Raw genomic sequence first — 20,420 nt, 5'->3', positions numbered from 1 at the left:
CTAAATAACTTCTATAAATAATTTAATTTAAATTTATAATTCATCATTAAATACTTCTTAATAATTATAATTATAAATAATAAAAATGAAATTTATTTGATTATAAATACATATAGAATTATTACTGAATAAGAGTGTAAAATTGACCCCTTGTCTTATTCTTTAGCGAATTTATGATCGCCGTTAAAGTAAATTGGAAAAGATAATATTGCTCGTCTGTGCATTTGATGGTTATTAAAGACCATATGGCACATAGAAAAACTTAAGCAGTAAGACTCAAGTAGTAAGCAAATTAATCACAGTCAAGAATTCTCGAAAACTTAAGCTATTGGCCAATTTGCTTACTGCTCAGTAAGTTTTTCTATGTGGTCCATGGCTAACTCTTGTATATACATATATATATATATATATATATATATATATAACTATTGATATTTATTTTATAATCTTTGATCAAATGTAAATACGTCTATGAAGATAATGAGTTTTCCGCAGCAATATATATATATGGAAAACGTAACTTCGTCCAAGTGTAGAAAGCAATATGTTCTCTCCCTAATATATATATTATTTACGAAACATTCGGGAGAACATTACTTTCTACACTTGGACCAAGTTAACTGCATAAGTTAGAACTGCCTCGTACAGTACTCGGTGAGTATATATGACATAGGTTAATGGCGAATGAATTAACATACGCGAAATTCGCTCTGTTTATTCCGAAAGAACGGCCGCATTGCATGCGTTATAACGATTATTACGTGCTAAACAACGGTAGCAATATCGTAATAATTTCCTTTATTCGATTACAACCATATTCGAGAAATATCTTTTTAAAGAGGCAATTTTAACCGCAAAGCTTTCGTACATGCTTAATTCCCTTGTCATTCTTGTTACATTGACTTATTGTATACACACGAAACAAACAGTTTCTGACGCTACCAATCGCTACGCAATTAAGGTAAACTTGTTACAGAAAGCAAAACAGATAAAACTATATAAATGGTTTTGCTGCTTACATAGTTGCTTTGAAGCAAGAGTTATTCTGTAACAATCGAATTAACTTTAGCAAAATTCTGGTAATTGCTTTAACTACTATTGTCGAACAAGTAATTCGTTTGTCGAACAGTCGAATATTAATTTAATTATTGCACGGCACGTTGCACATTCCCTTGGATATAAAGCCGACGTCGCGGACAAATCCGAGGTCTTGCACTACACTATGCATAACCTCCGACTACAGGAGACTTAAAATTTCAATTACGCAACGGGGAATGAATCTCGCAGCGCGCGTCAATCTCGGAAATTACTATGGCTGCTTTGCCCGTGTTTTGTTCCGTCTCAGAATTTCCAGCGAGATATTTCGCGCAATTCTCCGTTGTAAACGGATTTCATCCGTGTAAAATCAGTGATATATCGATCGATCGTGACAAATGAAAGTTCTCAGCAAAACATTCATGTGCTCAACTGCGTGTTAATCGAGCTATATGTAAACGAGCTATTTACATTTTACATAGCTAACGAGCTAGCATTTCGGCATTGCTCGTTGTTTTTTTTATGGGTGTCTGTGAAAGTTGGTCCCACTTTTTTTTAAAATTCTAGAAAGAGTTCTAGAGTTCTCTATCGATTTTAGGAAGAGTTCCGTCATTTAAAATGACGAAAACACCATTTTAAAAATAAGGGGGGGGGGCTAATTTCTTATGGTGCGCGAGAAAACGTCGTATGTGTTCGCTTAACAAGAGCACCAGGATAAGGATCGTCCCTGCCGCAGAGTCGGCTGGGACGCAGAGAGAGTGCAGTGGAGCAGATCGATGCTCATGGCGCCCGCCTGCCGCAGCCTCCGCAGTCCGGAGCCCCTTGGATAACTCCGTAACAGTCACACCAATCTGTAAACGGTGGGACCACCAACTTCTACACAATAGCTAAGTGCCACAATAGCTGAGCACTTTTCACTTAGCAGAGCGCGCGCACCTACCATTTCCTATTAATTCTCAATGGCTATTAGCGACTTTGATAATAATCAATAAGCAGCATTGTTAGACTCACAGCTGACTGTAACAATAGTGTTCTCACAGTGGCTGCACATGACAGTTTTATCTCAACAGCCGGTAGCCTGATAAGTTTGATTAATAATTTATAGCTATTTTGCAGAACTGATAAACCAGGATTATACTAGACTAAACTAGGACTGTGCTATATTTGAACGTCGTGGTGGCATAAACTCCATAAGCGCCGGAAATCGACAAAGTCGCATTGACAGTAGAATTTATGATGAAATTTATAACATTATTCCCTCCTTTCCTTTGCACTAACTAAATAATTGAGTTCACGAAACGGGAAAATAGTTGTATAAGAAGATTAATGATCTACGTCTAATACAACGTAGCTTCAAATATTGTTTGAGAAACTTTACCGTCTAATCGAATCAAGTATAAGTAAACCTAACTACAATTAAGCGAATAAGAAATTGCCCACAATAACAATAAACGGTAAAATCTGAATTTCATTAAACTAAGCGTAGCGAACAACTATTTTAACCGGCTATTTCGTGTTCGAATATCGGGAACCTTTTTGGAAATTCATTTTTGCGTTGCAAATGCCAGAGTGCACCTCTCTCCGCGACGTAACTTTCAATATTTATTGACAAAATGGAGAAAGGCTTTTCTGACCTCGTCTGGCGGTACTTAGTTAAATCCGCTCTTATCCTTGTTGTACAATTCGATCTGGTGGAAAGTAACAATGTTGAAATAATTAGGTGCGTGGAAAACAAAAAATCGAATAAATAAGATTGATTAAAACATTTATCTAAAATAAGAGTTTGAAAATGTAGTAAATCAAGTGTCACTTTTCACTTGATGTATCTATATCAAGCGCTAATCGCATTTAATCAGATTAAATATAATTATATTTTTGGCTCTCGACGATAAGTACATATTGAAGATAACTTTAATATTTTCATCGAAGGCATTTCAAAGTTACGCAAGCGGTATTTGCTAACGAGCTTTTGCCAGTTAAACGAGACATTGTTCGCTATTGTTGGAGTATAAAGCCAGGTAAACAAGACGCGTCGCAATTAAAACTGGATTAGTAAACTATGCATAATGAGATATGTAACAGCAGATAAATGGCATGATGTCGGGTGACAAATGAGGTGTATATACTATTTTAGTTCATCTCGAGCTTTAATATTCCCTGGGCTCCGTAAAGCGCATATGTGCGCATTTTCTATAGTAAATACATACACTATAAATAAATGCGCACATATGTGCTTTACGGAACCCAGGGATTATTCAAAATAGAACATATACAGTGACTCACGAAATTGATCATTGTCACGAATTTCTTCTGAAAATTCATAAACGAAGATATCTGTAGCACGATCATAGATATTTGTTTGTTTATATGTTATGTTGATCCTGAAAGGTCGGTTTTGTCGGTTACCTTTTTTAAATTAGTTAATTATAGATCATTGTTGTGTAAAATATTTGATCAGTTTCACAAGTTACTATCTCATGTATAATCTATTTAAGACTACTAGATTGTTCTTTAATGCTTTTCACCTGCAGTTTTCGACTAAATTAAAGTAATCAGGTTTTACTTTTATTTACTTTGCTTCAAATTTGATCCACCATTTTCTGTTTTGCGCTTTTTACACATCTTTACTTAACAAAAATCATCTTCAAAGATTGATCATAGTCTGAGATTGTAGCATCAAAGAAAAGAAATTCAGAGACATCGCGTATGCATTTTTTATATACGGCAAAATTGAGTTTTTGTTTGATATATAATACAAAGACCTCGGCATAATTCAGCAGAAATCTTTTTTTCCCCTAACATAATATAGAAGCAGTCGTGCATGAAATATTGAAAGGCATATTGACCTATATGGCAAATTATCTGAATAAAGGTTGCCAAAGAATGTGAATTCTTTCACACTTGCAGGGCTGCAATGCGATAAAATATTGTGAGATCCGGTGCCCTTGCGGAAACCACGCGCCGACATAAAATACCACGAAAATAAACGTCCTACAGTTCAATCTAACAATTTCTCAAGATAAATGACATTTATCCGTGTGGTTAGCCCGATAATAGCGTATTTATTTCGAGCATCCCGTACGTTTGTAAAAGAAACCCACGGATGAGATACGGCTTGAATAGAGTTTGTGAAAGTATAAAATGCGAGGAATATCCGACAGTGCGGAATGACTTAAATAAATCGTGAACACGAGAACTAACAAAGTACTGACTATTACGTGTGTACTCTGCTGCGAAACTTTAACAAAAACCAGTATGGGAAAGTGACATGCTGTATTATCAGAAATTGCCTTTCCATTGCAATGGTACTATATGTTCGTGAAATTTATCACTGTTAAAACGGAGACCGATACATTCGACAATCATAACAATAAAGTGTCGTCCATGAAATGTATTCCGGGATGGAAAATATTATTTTAATCATTACAGAAACATAAAGAATTAATTACTAATATCTGTAAGCATTATATTCTCGACCTCTTTAATAACATTTATTTATGACGATTTGTATATCATCAATTTAATATTAAAATTATAAAACAATACAATAAAATATATGTACACATGTACATTTAACCATGTAAAATATTCAATATTTTAGTTCCAAGATGGATCGTTTTCGTTTCAAGATAAGCATATAATCTCTTGGCAGACTTGATAACTCCTAGGTGAGTTTTATGGTACTCTATCTTCATAAAAATCGTTATTGCTATTCCAGAGTGAGACGTAATGTATCCAAGGTGATATCTGACCTATAATAGATCAACATAAAAGTAACCGAATCGACAGTCTGATAAAAAATTACTGACGAGTGACGACCAAAGAAAATGTTAAAAATTGTCGTGAAAAGAAAATTCAAATTCTTCCATAAATTTCTTTTTCCACTCTCAATCTAACTTTTAAATAAGCAATGAACTCGGTCGGATGTTTCAGAGACTCGAAGGTGTTATGGTAAAAACCTGGACTCTTGCAATCCAAGCGGTCGTACGAGTTTTCGCCAAATCATCTAGTCGGTTAATGGAACGCCCGCGCGCGAAAAGTTTCCGTAACTTTAAAAGAAAAAAGTTCAACTAGAAAATCGATTCCGGTTATAAAAATACCGTATTCATTTCAGGAACCAGTTAATTATCGCGCTCGTATTTATTTTACTTCGTCAAAGAGAATAATTAATCTTTGCGGTTGAACCTCGGGTCGAACTCTAGTTCATCGATATTTGCCAATAGGATTTAATTCAGAAAAAATGGAGTGACATTTTCGCGTTGATTGTCGTGCGCCGTTCTAATATTGCTAAAATACACGGACCAATTTTTCGGATTCGTGATGTTATTGAAAACAATGAAAACGAATTCGGGATCACCGTACATTGTGATGGATCGGTAGCTCACGCACAAACTGTATGCAACTGTGCACTGTGTGAATTCTGTTTACATTTTAAAATTGAAATGGAATTATTCCTGCGCTGTACAGGTCAGTAAGCCATGTCGCCAATATTCCAGAGTTATAACTATTGCAAGTTTATTCGCTGAAAGAATACATAGCTTGTAATTAATTATTTACAACATTCCATTTATCTCACCGTCAATCGAATTATTGAAATATTCGTGCAGCTTTCACTTATAAACCGATTTACAGAAAGTCTACAACACATTATTCGATACTACCTCGCACATTCCGATGTGTTGAATTCAATATCGTTATTCCTATTCCATTCATTTTACTCACACTCAATTAAACTAACTAATTTGACTCTAATTAACCCTAATCCCTCCAATCATGCACTTTCGTGTCCCACGCGTTTCTAACGGTCGTTCGTTCCGGAAAACCAACGGTCGTGGAATAATCCCCCCCACTCCTAAAAAAAGTTGTTATAGTAGGGAACATCAGGTAGAAATTTCAAAGCCCTAGCTTATTTACTCTCGAAATGGCAAATAGTCAAAATTGTGTTGGGACACGAAAGTGCATGGTTGGAGGATTACGTCAGTGTTGTGTGTAGGTAAGTGAGAATTTTTTTTCGATAAAAATGTATTTCTGTGTACGATTTAAGCGTATTTAAAATATTTTTGTCGTTAAAAAAAATTTGACATTCCACAGAGGACTATTATGGCTCAGAGGCAGGCGGAAGAGGTGGGAAGGAGCTACGATTATAAAAAAAATTAATTTTTAATTTTTTTACATAAAAAATATCTGTCACACTTCAAATTCGTCTTTTCTTATTCAGAAATTCTTTTTCTAGCATTCTTAAAGTCCTTAAAGTCCTTCTGTACCATTTAAAAATTACCAAATTTGCGGCGACGAAATTAAGTATTCCTATTTAATTAATAATTATCTCATATTTTTGTTCTCATTCGCACTACTTTTAGCTTTAATTTGCGCGTCGAAACATTAAATTTCGTCAATTTGTTCGTGAGTTATGATTTTTTAAATAAAACAAGTCGTAACGTGAGTTTTTCAACATATAATTGTTGTAAAAAAATATTTAAATAAATGATTTCCAAATTTTCTTTACATTGATTTTTAGTCGAAGGTATAAAGATATTATAATAATTTTTGGGGAATTTTTCAAAGCTATTAACATACTTAAAAACGCGTGGGACTCGAAAGTGCACGGTTGGAGGAATTAAATGGCGGAAAAAACGTTAGAGGGATTGGGGTTAAACTAGCTAATTAGCTCATTAACCTAGTCAGTTAATAGTTTCATAGGCAATTTCGTACATCGCAAACAGCTTGCGCAATTGTTCATCTTTTCCGGGAACCGATCAAACGGAACACGTAATGATGATCACAGATGAAATAGGACACGAACGGTATAATTATTGCGTGAACTTCCAGAATTTATGTACCTCGCATGTCGCACGTAAGCTCTAAAAGTTCTATATTCTAAATGCCGGCAATTCGTGGAAAATCAAGCATTCATTTCGATAAACGGAACGAAAGTAAGTGCCGTTATATCGACATCCACCTACGTGGACGTAGCGTCAATGACATCGCGTACGACGCTTCGTCACGCCTTCGCGTAGGTCTGTCACCCAAGCAAGTGAGTCAACAAATTTATGCGCGGATCACCAGTTGTGTCGAGAAGCGTGCATCACACAGCATTGACGAGAATAGATGGACAATGGACGAAAAATCGATTGACCAAAGTTGCCTCGCGTTTCCCACTACGATTGTCACTTCGAACAATTGCACGGCATTGTACGTCTGCAAAATACCGGCGATCGATGGCAATTTCATCGAAGCACGTCGCAATTCGAGTCGAAATGGATAAAACTTTTTTTATCGAATTGGGAAAACTGACCCAGCTTCGAAGTAATCAGGTCATACACTTTTCCGCTGTCTACCAATCAGCGGATTCTCTCGTTCGTTGTTTCGTCTATTTCTCTCCACGCGAAACGAACAGGGGATTCGCGCATTCTTTCGGAAAAACAGCGGTTATACGTGATCGTCATGTTAGGTGACGTGTAAGGAGATTAACGAGAATCCGCGACGGCTCAATGGAATACCGACCAGATGAGCTCCTTGGAAAAAGAAACGCAAGCAGGCTCCGTCTGACGTGTAATGACGTAACGCGTGTATCGCGACTGATGAGTCACTGAAACTATACATCATCTCGTATTCATTTTTCGCAAACTTGCATTTTACACATCATCGCATTACACGACATTGTTGAACGGTATAAAGAAAGTTGACGCTGACGTATTTGTACAGGATTGCGCGATACTTCGAGCGGTTTTCTTCAAAACTTGATGCGAATTTATGATGCTTTAACACTGCTAGGGAAGAGCAGTATAAAGAACAACATAAAAGAGCAAGCAGAAGAAAAGCCATACGAAACTTTTTACTATTCTCTGTTGTGTCATTATTTAATTTGTTAGATAATTTATCTTCTTTTGATAAAAATTGAAAGACAAAAATTCACACTTAAAGATTAAGGCTTTTATCTTAGTTCATATATCTTTCGAATTACGTTTAGATCTTCAGATTCATAATTAAAAAACAAATTACAATAAACAGGTTTGGTCTCTATAAGACCGAATTCGTCGATATTTTTGGTATAATAATTTAAGGAATAAAAATCACGTCCACATGCGAAGCTCCTCGGCCTAAAAAAGTCAACCTCTCGAAAATTTTATAGATAATTCTAAAATTTCGCTTCAAGATCGTCCATCGACGACGATTCGAAATGTTTTCGAGGTCGAAATAAGTCTCAGGAATGTGGTATTATTTTCGGTATGACGACCTGAAGAACTCTGAATATTTATAAATGCCGTGGAGAGCACGAGAGACCTGCGACTAGATTTATCTCCCTTGACATTTAACTGAGAGACATCAGAAAGGCGCGTTATTGACGCATATAAACACTCGTGAAGTACCGTTCTGCTTCACGGATCTCCGCGATCCTGAGATTCCCGGACAGTTATGGCACATTATTCGCAGAATTCTGGATCCCAGCCAGATCGCTGACACGGACAGACTCAGAGTCAGAAAACGCGAGCAACAGCATTTTTGCATTTAACCTGGATTATAGCAATTACCTACACGTTCTATCTTTTTTCATTATTTTATTCTGCACTTTTAATTTAATTCACGTTGCTTTATCTTTTCTTTTAATTCCATATAAATTGCATGCGATTATTGTACGCTATACCGCTGCGATTCTATTTCTGTATATTCAATCTCAGAAAAAATTCCATTCTAGAATATAAAATAAATATTATCGCTCGCACAATAATAACTGCATACGCGTTTTCTATTTTTAAGCAACCGAGCCTGTCGGAACACATCAGTGATACTAATTTCTACTCTCAAACCAAAGCCACGTCAAACCCACGCGGCCACGAGCGACGTCTAGTTTAGAGAAGCACAATATGTTTAACCCAAATTTTTTTCCGTCCCGTTTTCTCATCCATTTTAACCGAGGCACCGCGAGCATTCTTCCTCTGCACTTTAATCTGCGTGCACGCAGGAAATAGTCGAGCAGCGAACAATTACTATTAGCCGGATGAAATATTAGCGCGATGGTCGGCGCTAAAGCGCGACGCTGTTTGATTTACGAGCATAGGTAGTATCTCTATTTCTCACACGGGAAATGTTTCTTTTCTCATAGCGACGATGCGAGAGATGAACTCGGGCTCGTTTAGCGCGGCTTGGACCAAGCGATTCGCTTTTATGACGAAGATATAGGTATAGCCCGGGAATTTCATCGAACATCGGCTCGATCAGTTATCGAAATTGCAATGTCTACGTCGGGGACAAGGGGACATTGTTCACCGCGAGCATTCTATTAATTGGATGTTCCCGGTTCCCGCGTCAAAGAGCGTATTTGCCTACAGAACAATCAGAAATTCAATTTCCGTTATACTCAGCGCCGAAAGGACCAAATGCCGAAAAAAATCTTTGGGTTAATATAATATTCGGCAGGAAAACAAACACGCGACGTTCTACTACGTTTGGTGATATTAATTTGTTGACTCATTTCGATAATTCATCAAACTTGAGACTTTGTCTCTCATAATTAATATTTCCCACTTACTTCACTACGGCATAAAGCCCTTTATTTACTTGGGGCATCGTATTTTTTGCATTTTGCTCGATGGGAGTTTGCGAAGGCGGTCTATTTTAAGCTGGGAAGAATGTTAAAAATCGATTGAAAGCGTGCTAAATATAATGACACTGTATGCTGATTTAATAAGTTGGATTGTATATCAATATAATGTTGACATGCATCCATGCAATATTAATATAAAGAATTGACGAAATTTATAATAATAATATTCTATGTTATTAGTTTATTTTTCTCATCTTGATCGTTTTCCAGTTTCAAAATAAATAAATTTACATTTTCTTTGAACAGAAATTAAACAACTCTCTTGTGTTTTGTGTGTGTATGTGTGTATTGCACTATGGAATACTTTAGAAATTATATTATAATTATAAGTTTATTACCGACATTTAATATGCGAATAATACCGTATTCGTTATGTAAATGTGTATTTCATAATATCTATAATCTATAATATAACAAAATGTAAACATGTGTATATTAATTTTACATTAAGATCGAAATAATCGAAATAATTAAAATATGTATAGAGATTAAAATCAAAATAACGAGAAATGGAAGTTGCAGAAATATATTGTCATATTCCACGTCTATAAGCGTTACGCTAATTAATGCCGACGTACTGCAGATGTGATCTGCGCAAGGAAGGCGCGCGTGGACGTATACGCATCGGGATGCGTGCGTGGATTGCTTTTTATCTTAAGCCCCTTGCACAAAACTACAGCTTTCTCGGCAACTTTGTCGCTGTCGCTATCGCTATCGCCTATTGTGCAAGGGGCTTTACAACCGCATGGCAATAGAAGAATGATAAGCGGATTTAACAAGAAGAATGATAACATTTTATTAGCATTAGATTTTGCACAGGTTATTCGTATATTTTTTCATGGTGCATGACTATAGGAAAACACTAGCCAACTTATACGTTGCAAATGCATAAAAATGATTTAATTGTTTAATATTTATGATCGTGATATTATCCATGCATCTAGAAATGGCTTTTTAAGTCTGTTCCAATTTTTCCAGATGATAGAAAGTAAATTATCTTTTTACTTCCATTTCCATCTTAATACGCACATTCGCGATGGAATCAGTGCGAGTGTCTTGAATTAGAAATTAAATAATTTCTCAGAAATCGTCCGAAAATATACACTACCGCTCAAAAGTATTTGCCACTTTAAAGAAATTTTATTAGAGATGAGTTTTTATTAATAAAATTTTAATAAAAAGGTCTATAATTTGCTACATGTCTTTATTGCATAGGTAGTTACATGTAACTTAAACAATATTAAGAAATGATTTGACAAGAAAATAACATTATTTTAAATTTTCGCCTTATCAATGCGTGGCTGTTACGTTTTTTTATTACAGCCTTACACAGTTAGCATCCTGTTGATTAATTTTGTAATTGATTTTTGGCTTCTAAATACACCAACGTGATAATCTCGGAAAATGTACATATTTATTATTTGAGATTTTCCGTATACGCAAAATAATTACGTAAAATTAAGAAGTAAGGGATTAAGAGATAACAACATTAGTTTTGTACAAGGTAACAATGAGTACATGCCATGCAATAATCTCTACTTTAAATTAAGTTTGCTGCAAAAAACTAGAATTTTTTCTATTTTTCTTGGGGTGCAATGGTAAATACTTTTTAGCGGTAGTGCATATTGTATCTCTACCAATACCTAGGTAATAAATTTCTTAACTGCGAGCATATAACGTCAAGATTAGAAATAGTTTCTAATTTTTCCTGGTAATATATGTCATACGTAAGTTTCGCGTTAAATCCACAGGAAAGTTTACTCGCGTTATCACTTTGTAGTTGTAAAATTATTCGAAGCGATCACGCGCGCATCCACGATAACGACGAGTAACTAAATGACAAGATTTATCTCACTTTAATATTACGCTTGAAATTATCAATTCGTTTCTGACCACGGTAAATTGTAATTAATGTTTAATAACGTTATTAGCAATTAGTGGAGCCCGAGCGACGCGCACGTATGCTCGATGTCGTGTATGTGTTCGGAATTATAATTTAAATTCAATCTAACATATATTCTAATATATACTCATGCAACCTCGCATCTGCGAGCAGCAAATAGTTTCCAAAAGAAAGACAGAGAGAAAGACAATGCGGAAGAAAATAGGATTTTTTCGCGAAGCGTTCTTATGTCCATTTCCACCAATGCGGATTAACTTTAATCCCGATTTAACTTACTTTTTATCCCTTTTTAGCTGTAAGACTTAGAAAAAGGTAAGACGTAAGTTTTAAACGGAGATCAAAGTTAATCTACTTGGTAGAAATGACTCCAGACAACACGTAGCTCCCAAATTAGGACATATGTCTTAAAGACGTCTTAAAGACGTCATACGTCTCGATTTGGGACATTATGTTCACTGGAGAACATCAGAAACGCTTTGCTCCGTTCAAATCGCGGCACTCCGTCTCTTTCTCCACGAAAATACCGGTTTTATTAACATTACAGGTTTTGTTGCAGCCGTATCGAGAAAGACGCGATGCCATGCCGCCAAAGGCGCATTGCGTGCCTCCCGGAGGCGCGCGTGTGATAAAGAGCCCGCGGTCGCACACGCTAGCGGCTCGGAGGAGGGACTCGTGCCGCAGCTAGCGTACGCTTTAAATGAGAGTGGGAGAAGCAGGATCTCGGGGACCTCGTAACACACGTTATCGCAGCTATCGCGAGACCGCGAGTAGGTCGGGGGGTGGATACCTGAGCCCGGCAATATCATATATCAGTCTCCGATCCGCGTGCATACTTATTCAAAATAAACCGACGCACGCCGGCTTCGAGGTAACCGATCCCCGTCACCGGGGGGCCCCCCTCGTTCGGTCCGCATATGCTCCGATACTCCGAATACTCGAAAACGGGGAGAGAGGAGGAAGAAGAGTCTCCACCGGGCGGGATCGCCGAAGGGCTCCTGCAGTCCTGCAGGCCGCGCACGCTACGCAGGTGTGGTTCGCCGTGCCCTACATGTCAAAGGTGTGTGAGCGCGCTCTCTCTCTCTCTCTCTCTCTCTCTCACCTTTCGGCACCTCCTCGTCGTGGCGGTTGTTAGCATGCGGCTCGTCTCGCACCACCTCACGACGAATATCGCCCGGCACGATACCGCTGCCATTTCGTCGCCGCTGTTGAGAAAACCGGCTGCACCTTTCGTCCTTCGTCCTCGTCGACACTCGTCGACGTGAGGATTGGCGAGGATGCACCCGCCGCACCACCGTTTCGCTCTTCCCTCGCGCGCGCACGAGTCTCGACGACCGCCGGGGACCGGGGACAACAAACGTTCCGCCTGCCCTGCCACCCGCAGACCCGCAGACCCGCAGTGCGCGTGGCTTGAGCGAACCGACAACCGGCTACGAGCGACTACCGTCCGCGACGGACGGGCGGCAGGCGGCAGGCGGCAGGCGGCATCGGCATCGGCGGCGCGCCGCGGACCCGAGACGCAGACGACGCAGACCGCGCAGACGAGACCCCGACCTTGCGGCGCGGCGGCGTGACATACCGCAATCCGCATGCGCGCCGTGCCGCGCTCGACGCGCATTGGCCGAGCGGCCGAGACGCTGCCGCTCGCGGCACGTTTGGATTTTGGAACCGCGATGACCGCGAGACCGCGACTCGTCCGCGGAGACGTTGCTTTCGGGATTAACGTGTTCCCTATTGTTTCCTAATGCCCGCACGTCGCGCATACACGCGCAAGTTGTCGACCGACGCGTCGATGGAACTTCTATATATCTTCCTTTATTTTAAGGAAACAAAAAGACTTTTAGACGTTCATTTCATCGACTACAATTGGCAAATAATCATCGTGACGATTCGACCATTGGTTTTGGTCCGACTGATCGTCAAGACGTTAATAATCTTTGATACTTATATATATAAGCATCTCATTTTTAAATAATTCAAATTAAATTGGATTATTAAATTTATTGCGAAAAATATTACCTCGGCCAGGGTTCGAACCTGGAACCTCCCTCATTCCGTGTAGGGCGTCGTACCAATTCGACCACTGAGGCAAGTCGCGGTATAAAAGACTTTTGAAAACAATATTCCAATATTATGAATCTACTGCCTTCACGGTACATTCTTATCCGATTTTTAGCGAGATTTGTCTTTGCATTGCAGTTTCAAATTGATGAATGGCATGTTTTTTCGCGACACGTATGTACGTCGGCGTCGGTTAATAACACTCTTTCCCTGTAATGACTATTTATACCAAAATTAAATAGAAACTAGCAATTTTTCAAATAAAAGATTAGACATAATCGAATCATATGAACTAATCGATTCGATAAAACAATAGACGATCAAACTATACGCACGCTATTTCATTCAATTTCTCGTCAACTATCCCAACCCCAGCAGGAACGTCAATCCCGCAAAATGTATCGAATCTCGAAGCGTATCTCAACCACGGCGAACGACGATATGGTAACGTGACGAGGCGAGGCACAGAAGAGATACCCGACTCCAAGAGAAGAGATAATATGTCGTCCGTTGATAGAGATTACTTCTACTATTACGATTACGCCATTCAGCCTCGCACGTTCGGCAACTATACCTCTACCTCCACCATGCACCTCCACTGGAACTCGCTGACTCGTCTCCTCCTGACGGTCGTGCTACGCATCGGCTTCGTCCTCGTTCAGATTGGCAGCGTGCCGGTCAACAATGTTAATCTGATACTCCTTCAAAATACGGTCGATCTGTGTTGCGTCACCGTCATGTACTTCCTAACGGGATTCCTCGTCGCCTACAACGGCGACGTCGCCGGCCTGATCGGCGCGGGCCACTGGATCGGTGATCCAGCGATCGACAGGAACGAGGCAATTGTGGGGTGGCAGGCGGTGGCAATCGCCTCGGCGATTTGCACCACCGCCGTCGCGGGTAGAATGCACCCGGCGGGATATCTGCTGGTGGGTGCCCTCTTATCAGGCCTGATCCAACCGTTGCTCATTCACTGGACATCGTTGGGATGGATGGCGGAGAACGAATTAGGTGGAAGGACCGTGACTTTCAAGGACCAAGCCGGCGCGGGGGTGATTCATATCGTCGGAGGACTCTCCGGCCTGATCGGATGCGTCGTCCTCGGTAGAAGAATGTTCAGATTGAGAGACCTGGACGACGCGAGTATCACCCCCGGCTCCGCGGGAACTGTTTTCGGAGGTCTACTGTTGATCTTCGCCGGGCTTCAAGTAAATTGATTGAATGCTACTTTGAGAATTGTCAAATTTTAATAGGATAATGCCCATTTCTGTCAATGCGGATTAACTTTAATCTCGGTTTAACTTACTTTTTGTATTTTTCTAATTCTTAAAATTAAAAAAGGACGAAAAGTAAGTCGAACCGAGATTAAAGTTAATCGACATTGGTATAGAAATGGATATAACATAAGAGATACCTCTTTTCTGATTATATCGTATTTAGAATTTACTGTTAATTGAGCTCGGGAAAAAATCTAAAGAAGTCACACTTGGTCATTATGAAAAACCGACCGACATAAATAGAAAATATTACTTATATGAAGTTCGCAAAGAGATATACTGATTTCGAGGCATCTCCGCGATAAACTTCGTGACGATATTTTAGATATCAGAGTTCCACAGAAATACCAGTCAGCTCGCTGTATACAACGTTGCGTGCATTTTCAGGATTTGTGCACGAGCGTGCACGACCGCGACAAGTACCGAACGTTCGCACGGGACCCGTCGCACGCGTACGTCAACAACTTGCTGGCCGCGTCCTCGTGCACATTGATAATCGTGGCTCTGCACTTGGTCCTCGGCCGTGAGACCTTCAATCATTGGACGCTAATGAGATGCGTTCAGGGGACGATCGCCGGCGTGGTGACGGTGTCGGCCGCGGCGAATGATTACTCGCCGCAAATAGCTATCGCATTAGGCTGCCTGGGAGGGATCGTGTTCTATCTCGTCTCCACGTGGATTTTTCGCAGCGCCTTGGAGGATTACTGCAACGTCGTAGGCGTACACCTCGTTTGCGCGATTCTCGGGAGTATCCTGGCCCCTTTTTGCTCTGTGCGCCTGGACGAGGATACCGTGACGATATTATTGAGTTTCTCCTGGCAATTAATCTGCTTGGCCGCGTTGCTGGCCTTAGTTGGCGCAGCGATGCTGCTGATCTTCGGTATGCTGGAGTGCTGCGGTATACTCCGTAATAGATCGGAATGCCTGAATCACGCGCGGGCCAACGCTGCTGTCGACAGAGGCCCGTCAAGGACGTTCCTGCAAAGAATCTTCTCCTCCGACAGTGGTTGCTTTTACCTGCAACCGGGCTCGACCTCCAACGCGGAACGTCATCCAAATGTCGACTCGAGATTTTGGAGGTATCGAGAAGACGTGGATAAAGTCGAAGAAGGGAGGTCTATCGACACGAATAAATCGGATGCGAATGTCAAAATTGAAGATAATGTTACGAAGATTCAAGTGCCGGGTCGGTAAAATGTATAAAGTGCTATCTTTACTCGATATCAATATTACAATCGCAATTTATTGCTCAAAAATATTCTCGCGTTTTATCTCGACTATTTCTTAATATTTTTTATTAATTATTTTAGCACAATTGATGAGCATATAATTAAAAAATAGACTACCTGAGCAGTCCTAGCTTTGAAATACGTAAAAAATAAATCGTTTCTGATCTTTCCGGTAATAGAAATAATGTATTTATAGGAGCAAGAGTAAAGAAAGCGAGACAAGTGCATACTTTATCTGGAAGTACTCCGATGTTCATCGAAGATCAAGGTGGTACCGGTGAATCGATTGGCAAGGATCTTATGGAAATTGGAAGGAAAAGATTTCTTAAAAAGCAAATAAAATATGCTCTAGATCCTATCGAAGAAATAGACGAAGAGCTTTCGAAAGAATTTGAAATCAAAGAAAACAGCGCTCAATTTAATATCGACGGTTATAATGCTGGGGACAAAAATCCAATCTTGACAGAACGTTTTAACATGTCTGGGGATCGAAGGGACTTGAACGAATCGAATTATCAGCTTCGAAGAACCATAAAATTGATGAATTTACATCACGAATTTGTCAAGGAAGATTTGAAAGTTGTGTTGGGACCGAAACGCCTGGATTCTTCGTCCAGCGATTCGTGCGACGATGACACTGTCTTTGCAAAGACGCCAGACTTGAATGAATCTACGAGAGATATTGCAATAAACAATGACTCGTTGATTTACAGTACAAATGTATGATAAGTAACTGTGTCTGTTGCTGCCATGGCCATGACGAGAAATTTGATTTAAGTACGCAGAAGATATCGACATAGAATGACGAAACGGCGAAGTTACTATAGAAACTATATTAATTTCCCTGGTACTGGAATAGTCGAGGACGCTGTGCAACTTTGAAAGGGAAAAAGTTGGACTATCGCTCTATCGCATCGTTCTAAATTATAGCGAGATATTAGCCTAACTCTAAATACTTTTAAAATGTAACTATTTTCAAATTGTTTTCGTTCCAGGATGTTGATGCGCATAAAATGGCAAGACGTACCAAATGTGCCTGAAAAGAACAAAGAGAATTGTGTGTATACGTATAAAAGAATTGTAAATAGAACATATAAAATTAAAATGAAGAAAGATATAATTCAAAATATGTGTACTAGAAAAAATGTATCATATATTGCATAGTATCACTTCAATATGTCATTACAAAACGGTCCAGCAGGATTTTTGGTGCTTCTTTTATTAGAACTTACAGACTATTCGTACAATTATTACAGTATTTTACATTAGAATAGTCACAAGTTAAATAATTGAAGTGTCGTACACACATCCTACGCGCGGTTTTCTTTATTCGCACAACGATAGCATTTTCTTTTCTTGGGCAGTCTATATTGGAATATTTACAAAACGCTCGCCATTTCTGTGCGTTTATACGCAAAATGAATACACCCGTGAAATTTCGTAGCAGTTAGTAGTACTCCATCATTGATTAGTGACAGTAGTTAATATACAAAATAAGACAAGACAATTTTTAATTTAGATATAAAAATTCGACAGTACTCAGGCATACATAACTGTACTGTTTTTTTCTTTTATTAACAAAATTATTATTTCATTATTTTTAATTATTTATGCAAATACGAAAAAGATATAATAGAAAAATGTAAAAAAGAAAGATAAAAAATAAATAAATAGAGGATCAGTGATGTGGTAATGCTAATTCTGCTTACACGTGCGATTCTGATAAATCCTGCGGGATTATTACTTATCTCTGTTTGCCGTCAGGTTATTGTCAGGTAGTAGCAATCCGGACATTTGTTGCTACCGCCATACTGAACGAAATTAAAGATATTGACTCTAAAAATCCGATGTCGCGATTGATACATTATAATCGTAATCATATATACAACATTGATAAAATGGCACAATTCGACGAAACAGATCAATCAGTTGATATTATCATTATCATTAGCAACTACTATCATAATATTAACAATAAACTTTGTACATGATTTGTTAAACGTTACATGGCATAGTTTTAACGGCAGTATAAAAATGAAAACAAGTCGTACAAACATAACAAAAGATTCTGTCTAAATATAACATGATCCATATACAACATCCAATGTAATGGCATCATCAGAAACATTCGTAATGTAAGATAACTAATATAGTGATGAAAACTGCAAATGAAAGAATTTTCTCCTGATCTTTACATCGTTTGCTTTGGACTCTTTCCTAACGGGCCATACACACGATATTAGTACACTTTTCTATGTAGAAAGTGTGGCAAGCAGATATTATATGCAGATACCTGCCATGAGATTCTTAAAATCTCATGAATTTGTTACAATGTACAATTAGATATGGTCACAGATACAATCAGTATTATTAAAAATATTTGTACATGTAGTTCACATTATTGGAGATGATATATATACGTATAAGTGACAAATAAATATAAAAAAATATACGTATACGATAATCAGATCCCATCGTTATTCTCTCTTGACCAACAAAATCTCCTTGGGTCGATCCAATGTATATTCTTTTAAAATGCAGTAAAATAGATACTGCATGAATATCATTTCGAAACAAGCAATTCAATACACAAATGTAGATTCTGTACATTACTGTAAAAATTACTGTATAAATTATTTGGACTTACCCGCTGAAAGACAAGATTCCTATTCCTATTCTTTACAACATTTATCAATTGCACGATGTATCGCTGTATGCGATACACGATAATCGTGATAAATCTTAAATATTTTCACATATGAATAATTTCGTACAACTTGTCAGCGGGTAGTAATTTGCACAGTGTGCCAAATAATCGTTTATCAATCTAATAATCGCACGAGTTTCAACTCTGATAATGTTTATTATTGCAAATGGGTGTATGTTCGTCAACGCATCCGAGATCGATGAACATTCAAATTCATCTCCAATTCATCATACACACGAAATGTCCGTTTCAAAGTTTTACTCCATTTTATGTGTGTGTGTATATGTGTGTGTGTGTGTGTGGTACACCTATATTAACATCAAAATAATGCGTTACATCAATGTACAAACGGACGCGATCATACATCTTTTGTTGGCCTTTCCACCGCGGATACCAAGAATAAGTATTGTCAAAATATACATAGATTTCTTGTCATCATCATCGATCTTAAATATGTAACGAGAATTAATATACACTGTATCTCCGAAAATGGTGGGCTTAAGAGAAAAGCTCTCAAAATCCCAAAATCTCACGCTCGCATGGACGATCCGATGATTAGTGCAAGAAGAACGATCGACAAACTGTCTGACTAAAAAAATCTGGCAGTACAATTCATCGATGACCCTTACACATGAAGAATATACATTTCTCAAAATAACATGATTTGGACAGTCTGGTATCAAGAAAATTGAATTTTAACTTTTTAAAATATTGCATTTATCGCGCGCGCCAAAAAGAGTACTCTTCAATATCATTCGTTACAACACGTGTCTCGCGTTGATAGCAAAAATTCATTTATGCGCTCGGCACATTAGATATTATTTTATAAATGTCTACTACCGTGGACATCTTCCTTGATATACGAAATTTGTTCTTACATCATAAATTTATAAAAACAGGTCTGTCATCTTTTTTGTAAAGAGATATATTGTTTTTTTTTTTGCATAAATTTTAATTCATATGTATTCATCGGTTTTTATTTTGCCTAACTTATGCATGAATAGATAGAAAGGTGCCTAATTATGATTGCTGGACAATGGCACTAATGAGCGAGTAATATCCCTGATCTCCTACGATGCGGTAACGATGATAATGATACAATAATAATAATAATACGACAGTAATTAATAATAATAAAATAAAGGAGATAATAATATAAAACTAATATTATTTGCTTAACAACGATCGACAATTACAAGTCGGACTTTGTAAAGCCGCTTATATGACTAGCTTTTGCAGGGTCTCCAATTACATTAGGCCAGTTCGCTGAGATAGGCCAGCATGGTCCTTCCTCTGAAGATGTGAAATCCAGTGGAGTTATGAATGTACAATTACTTTACAAGTCTTCCATTAGCAAGCGATGTATCTCGCTGACAGCGGAAGCGAGCAGCCGGGAAACATTAAAGTTTCATGCAATTGGCGTTTGCTAGGTCATCACAGTGTCGGTGAGATCTTCCTTCAGCCATTGCGGGATCGTTCTAGACCCAAGTCGCTTTAATAATTTCACTAGAGCCGTGTTGTGGGATAAATAATATCTCTGCAAAAGACATAGCGTTTGCAAACAGACACGATTGTTTTATACAGCAAAAAAGAGAATTTACTACAA

The 20,420-nt window shown here is 38.4% G+C and overlaps 3 protein-coding genes across 3 annotated transcripts in view; 1 reads left to right on the top strand and 2 right to left on the bottom strand.

Annotated features, from left to right (window-relative positions):
* Mcu (mitochondrial calcium uniporter) overlaps window positions 1-13,010 on the bottom strand; it is a 60,656-nt gene extending 47,646 nt beyond the window's left edge. Inside the window, exon 1 of the mRNA XM_071711969.1 lies at window positions 12,643-13,010. Coding sequence (XP_071568070.1) covers window positions 12,643-12,735 — 93 coding nt within the window. The 5' untranslated portion in view covers window positions 12,736-13,010. The remainder of the gene's footprint in view (window positions 1-12,642) is intronic.
* A 958-nt stretch (window positions 13,011-13,968) lies between these two features.
* Window positions 13,969-17,406, top strand: LOC139775728 (signal sequence receptor beta). Its single transcript, XM_071711972.1, has 3 exons — window positions 13,969-14,809; window positions 15,266-16,064; window positions 16,304-17,406. Exons 1-3 carry the CDS (start codon window positions 14,102-14,104, stop codon window positions 16,831-16,833), a joined length of 2,037 nt encoding a protein of 678 aa, XP_071568073.1. The 5' UTR covers window positions 13,969-14,101; the 3' UTR covers window positions 16,834-17,406.
* The window catches only part of Sfl (N-deacetylase and N-sulfotransferase sfl), a 113,856-nt gene continuing 110,676 nt past the window's right edge, over window positions 17,241-20,420 (bottom strand). The window contains exon 13 of the mRNA XM_071711971.1: window positions 17,241-20,351. Coding sequence (XP_071568072.1) covers window positions 20,241-20,351 — 111 coding nt within the window. The 3' untranslated portion in view covers window positions 17,241-20,240. The remainder of the gene's footprint in view (window positions 20,352-20,420) is intronic.

The sequence above is a fragment of the Temnothorax nylanderi genome, unplaced genomic scaffold, assembly GCF_030848795.1.
Source record: "Temnothorax nylanderi isolate EJ_2023f unplaced genomic scaffold, tnyl_v1.0 TNYL_tig0103_pilon, whole genome shotgun sequence".
NCBI lineage: Eukaryota > Metazoa > Arthropoda > Insecta > Hymenoptera > Formicidae > Temnothorax > Temnothorax nylanderi.
This window is presented reverse-complemented; position numbering and strand designations above follow the sequence as displayed.

Bases quoted from the DNA above. Each gene is read 5' to 3' on its own strand.
- LOC139775728 (XM_071711972.1), top strand. From the start codon at position 14,102: ATGTCGTCCGTTGATAGAGATTACTTCTACTATTACGATTACGCCATT. The intron at 14,810-15,265 runs GTAAATTGATTG...GTGCATTTTCAG, and splicing joins TGATCTTCGCCGGGCTTCAA to GATTTGTGCACGAGCGTGCA. The intron at 16,065-16,303 runs GTCGGTAAAATG...ATGTATTTATAG, and splicing joins TACGAAGATTCAAGTGCCGG to GAGCAAGAGTAAAGAAAGCG.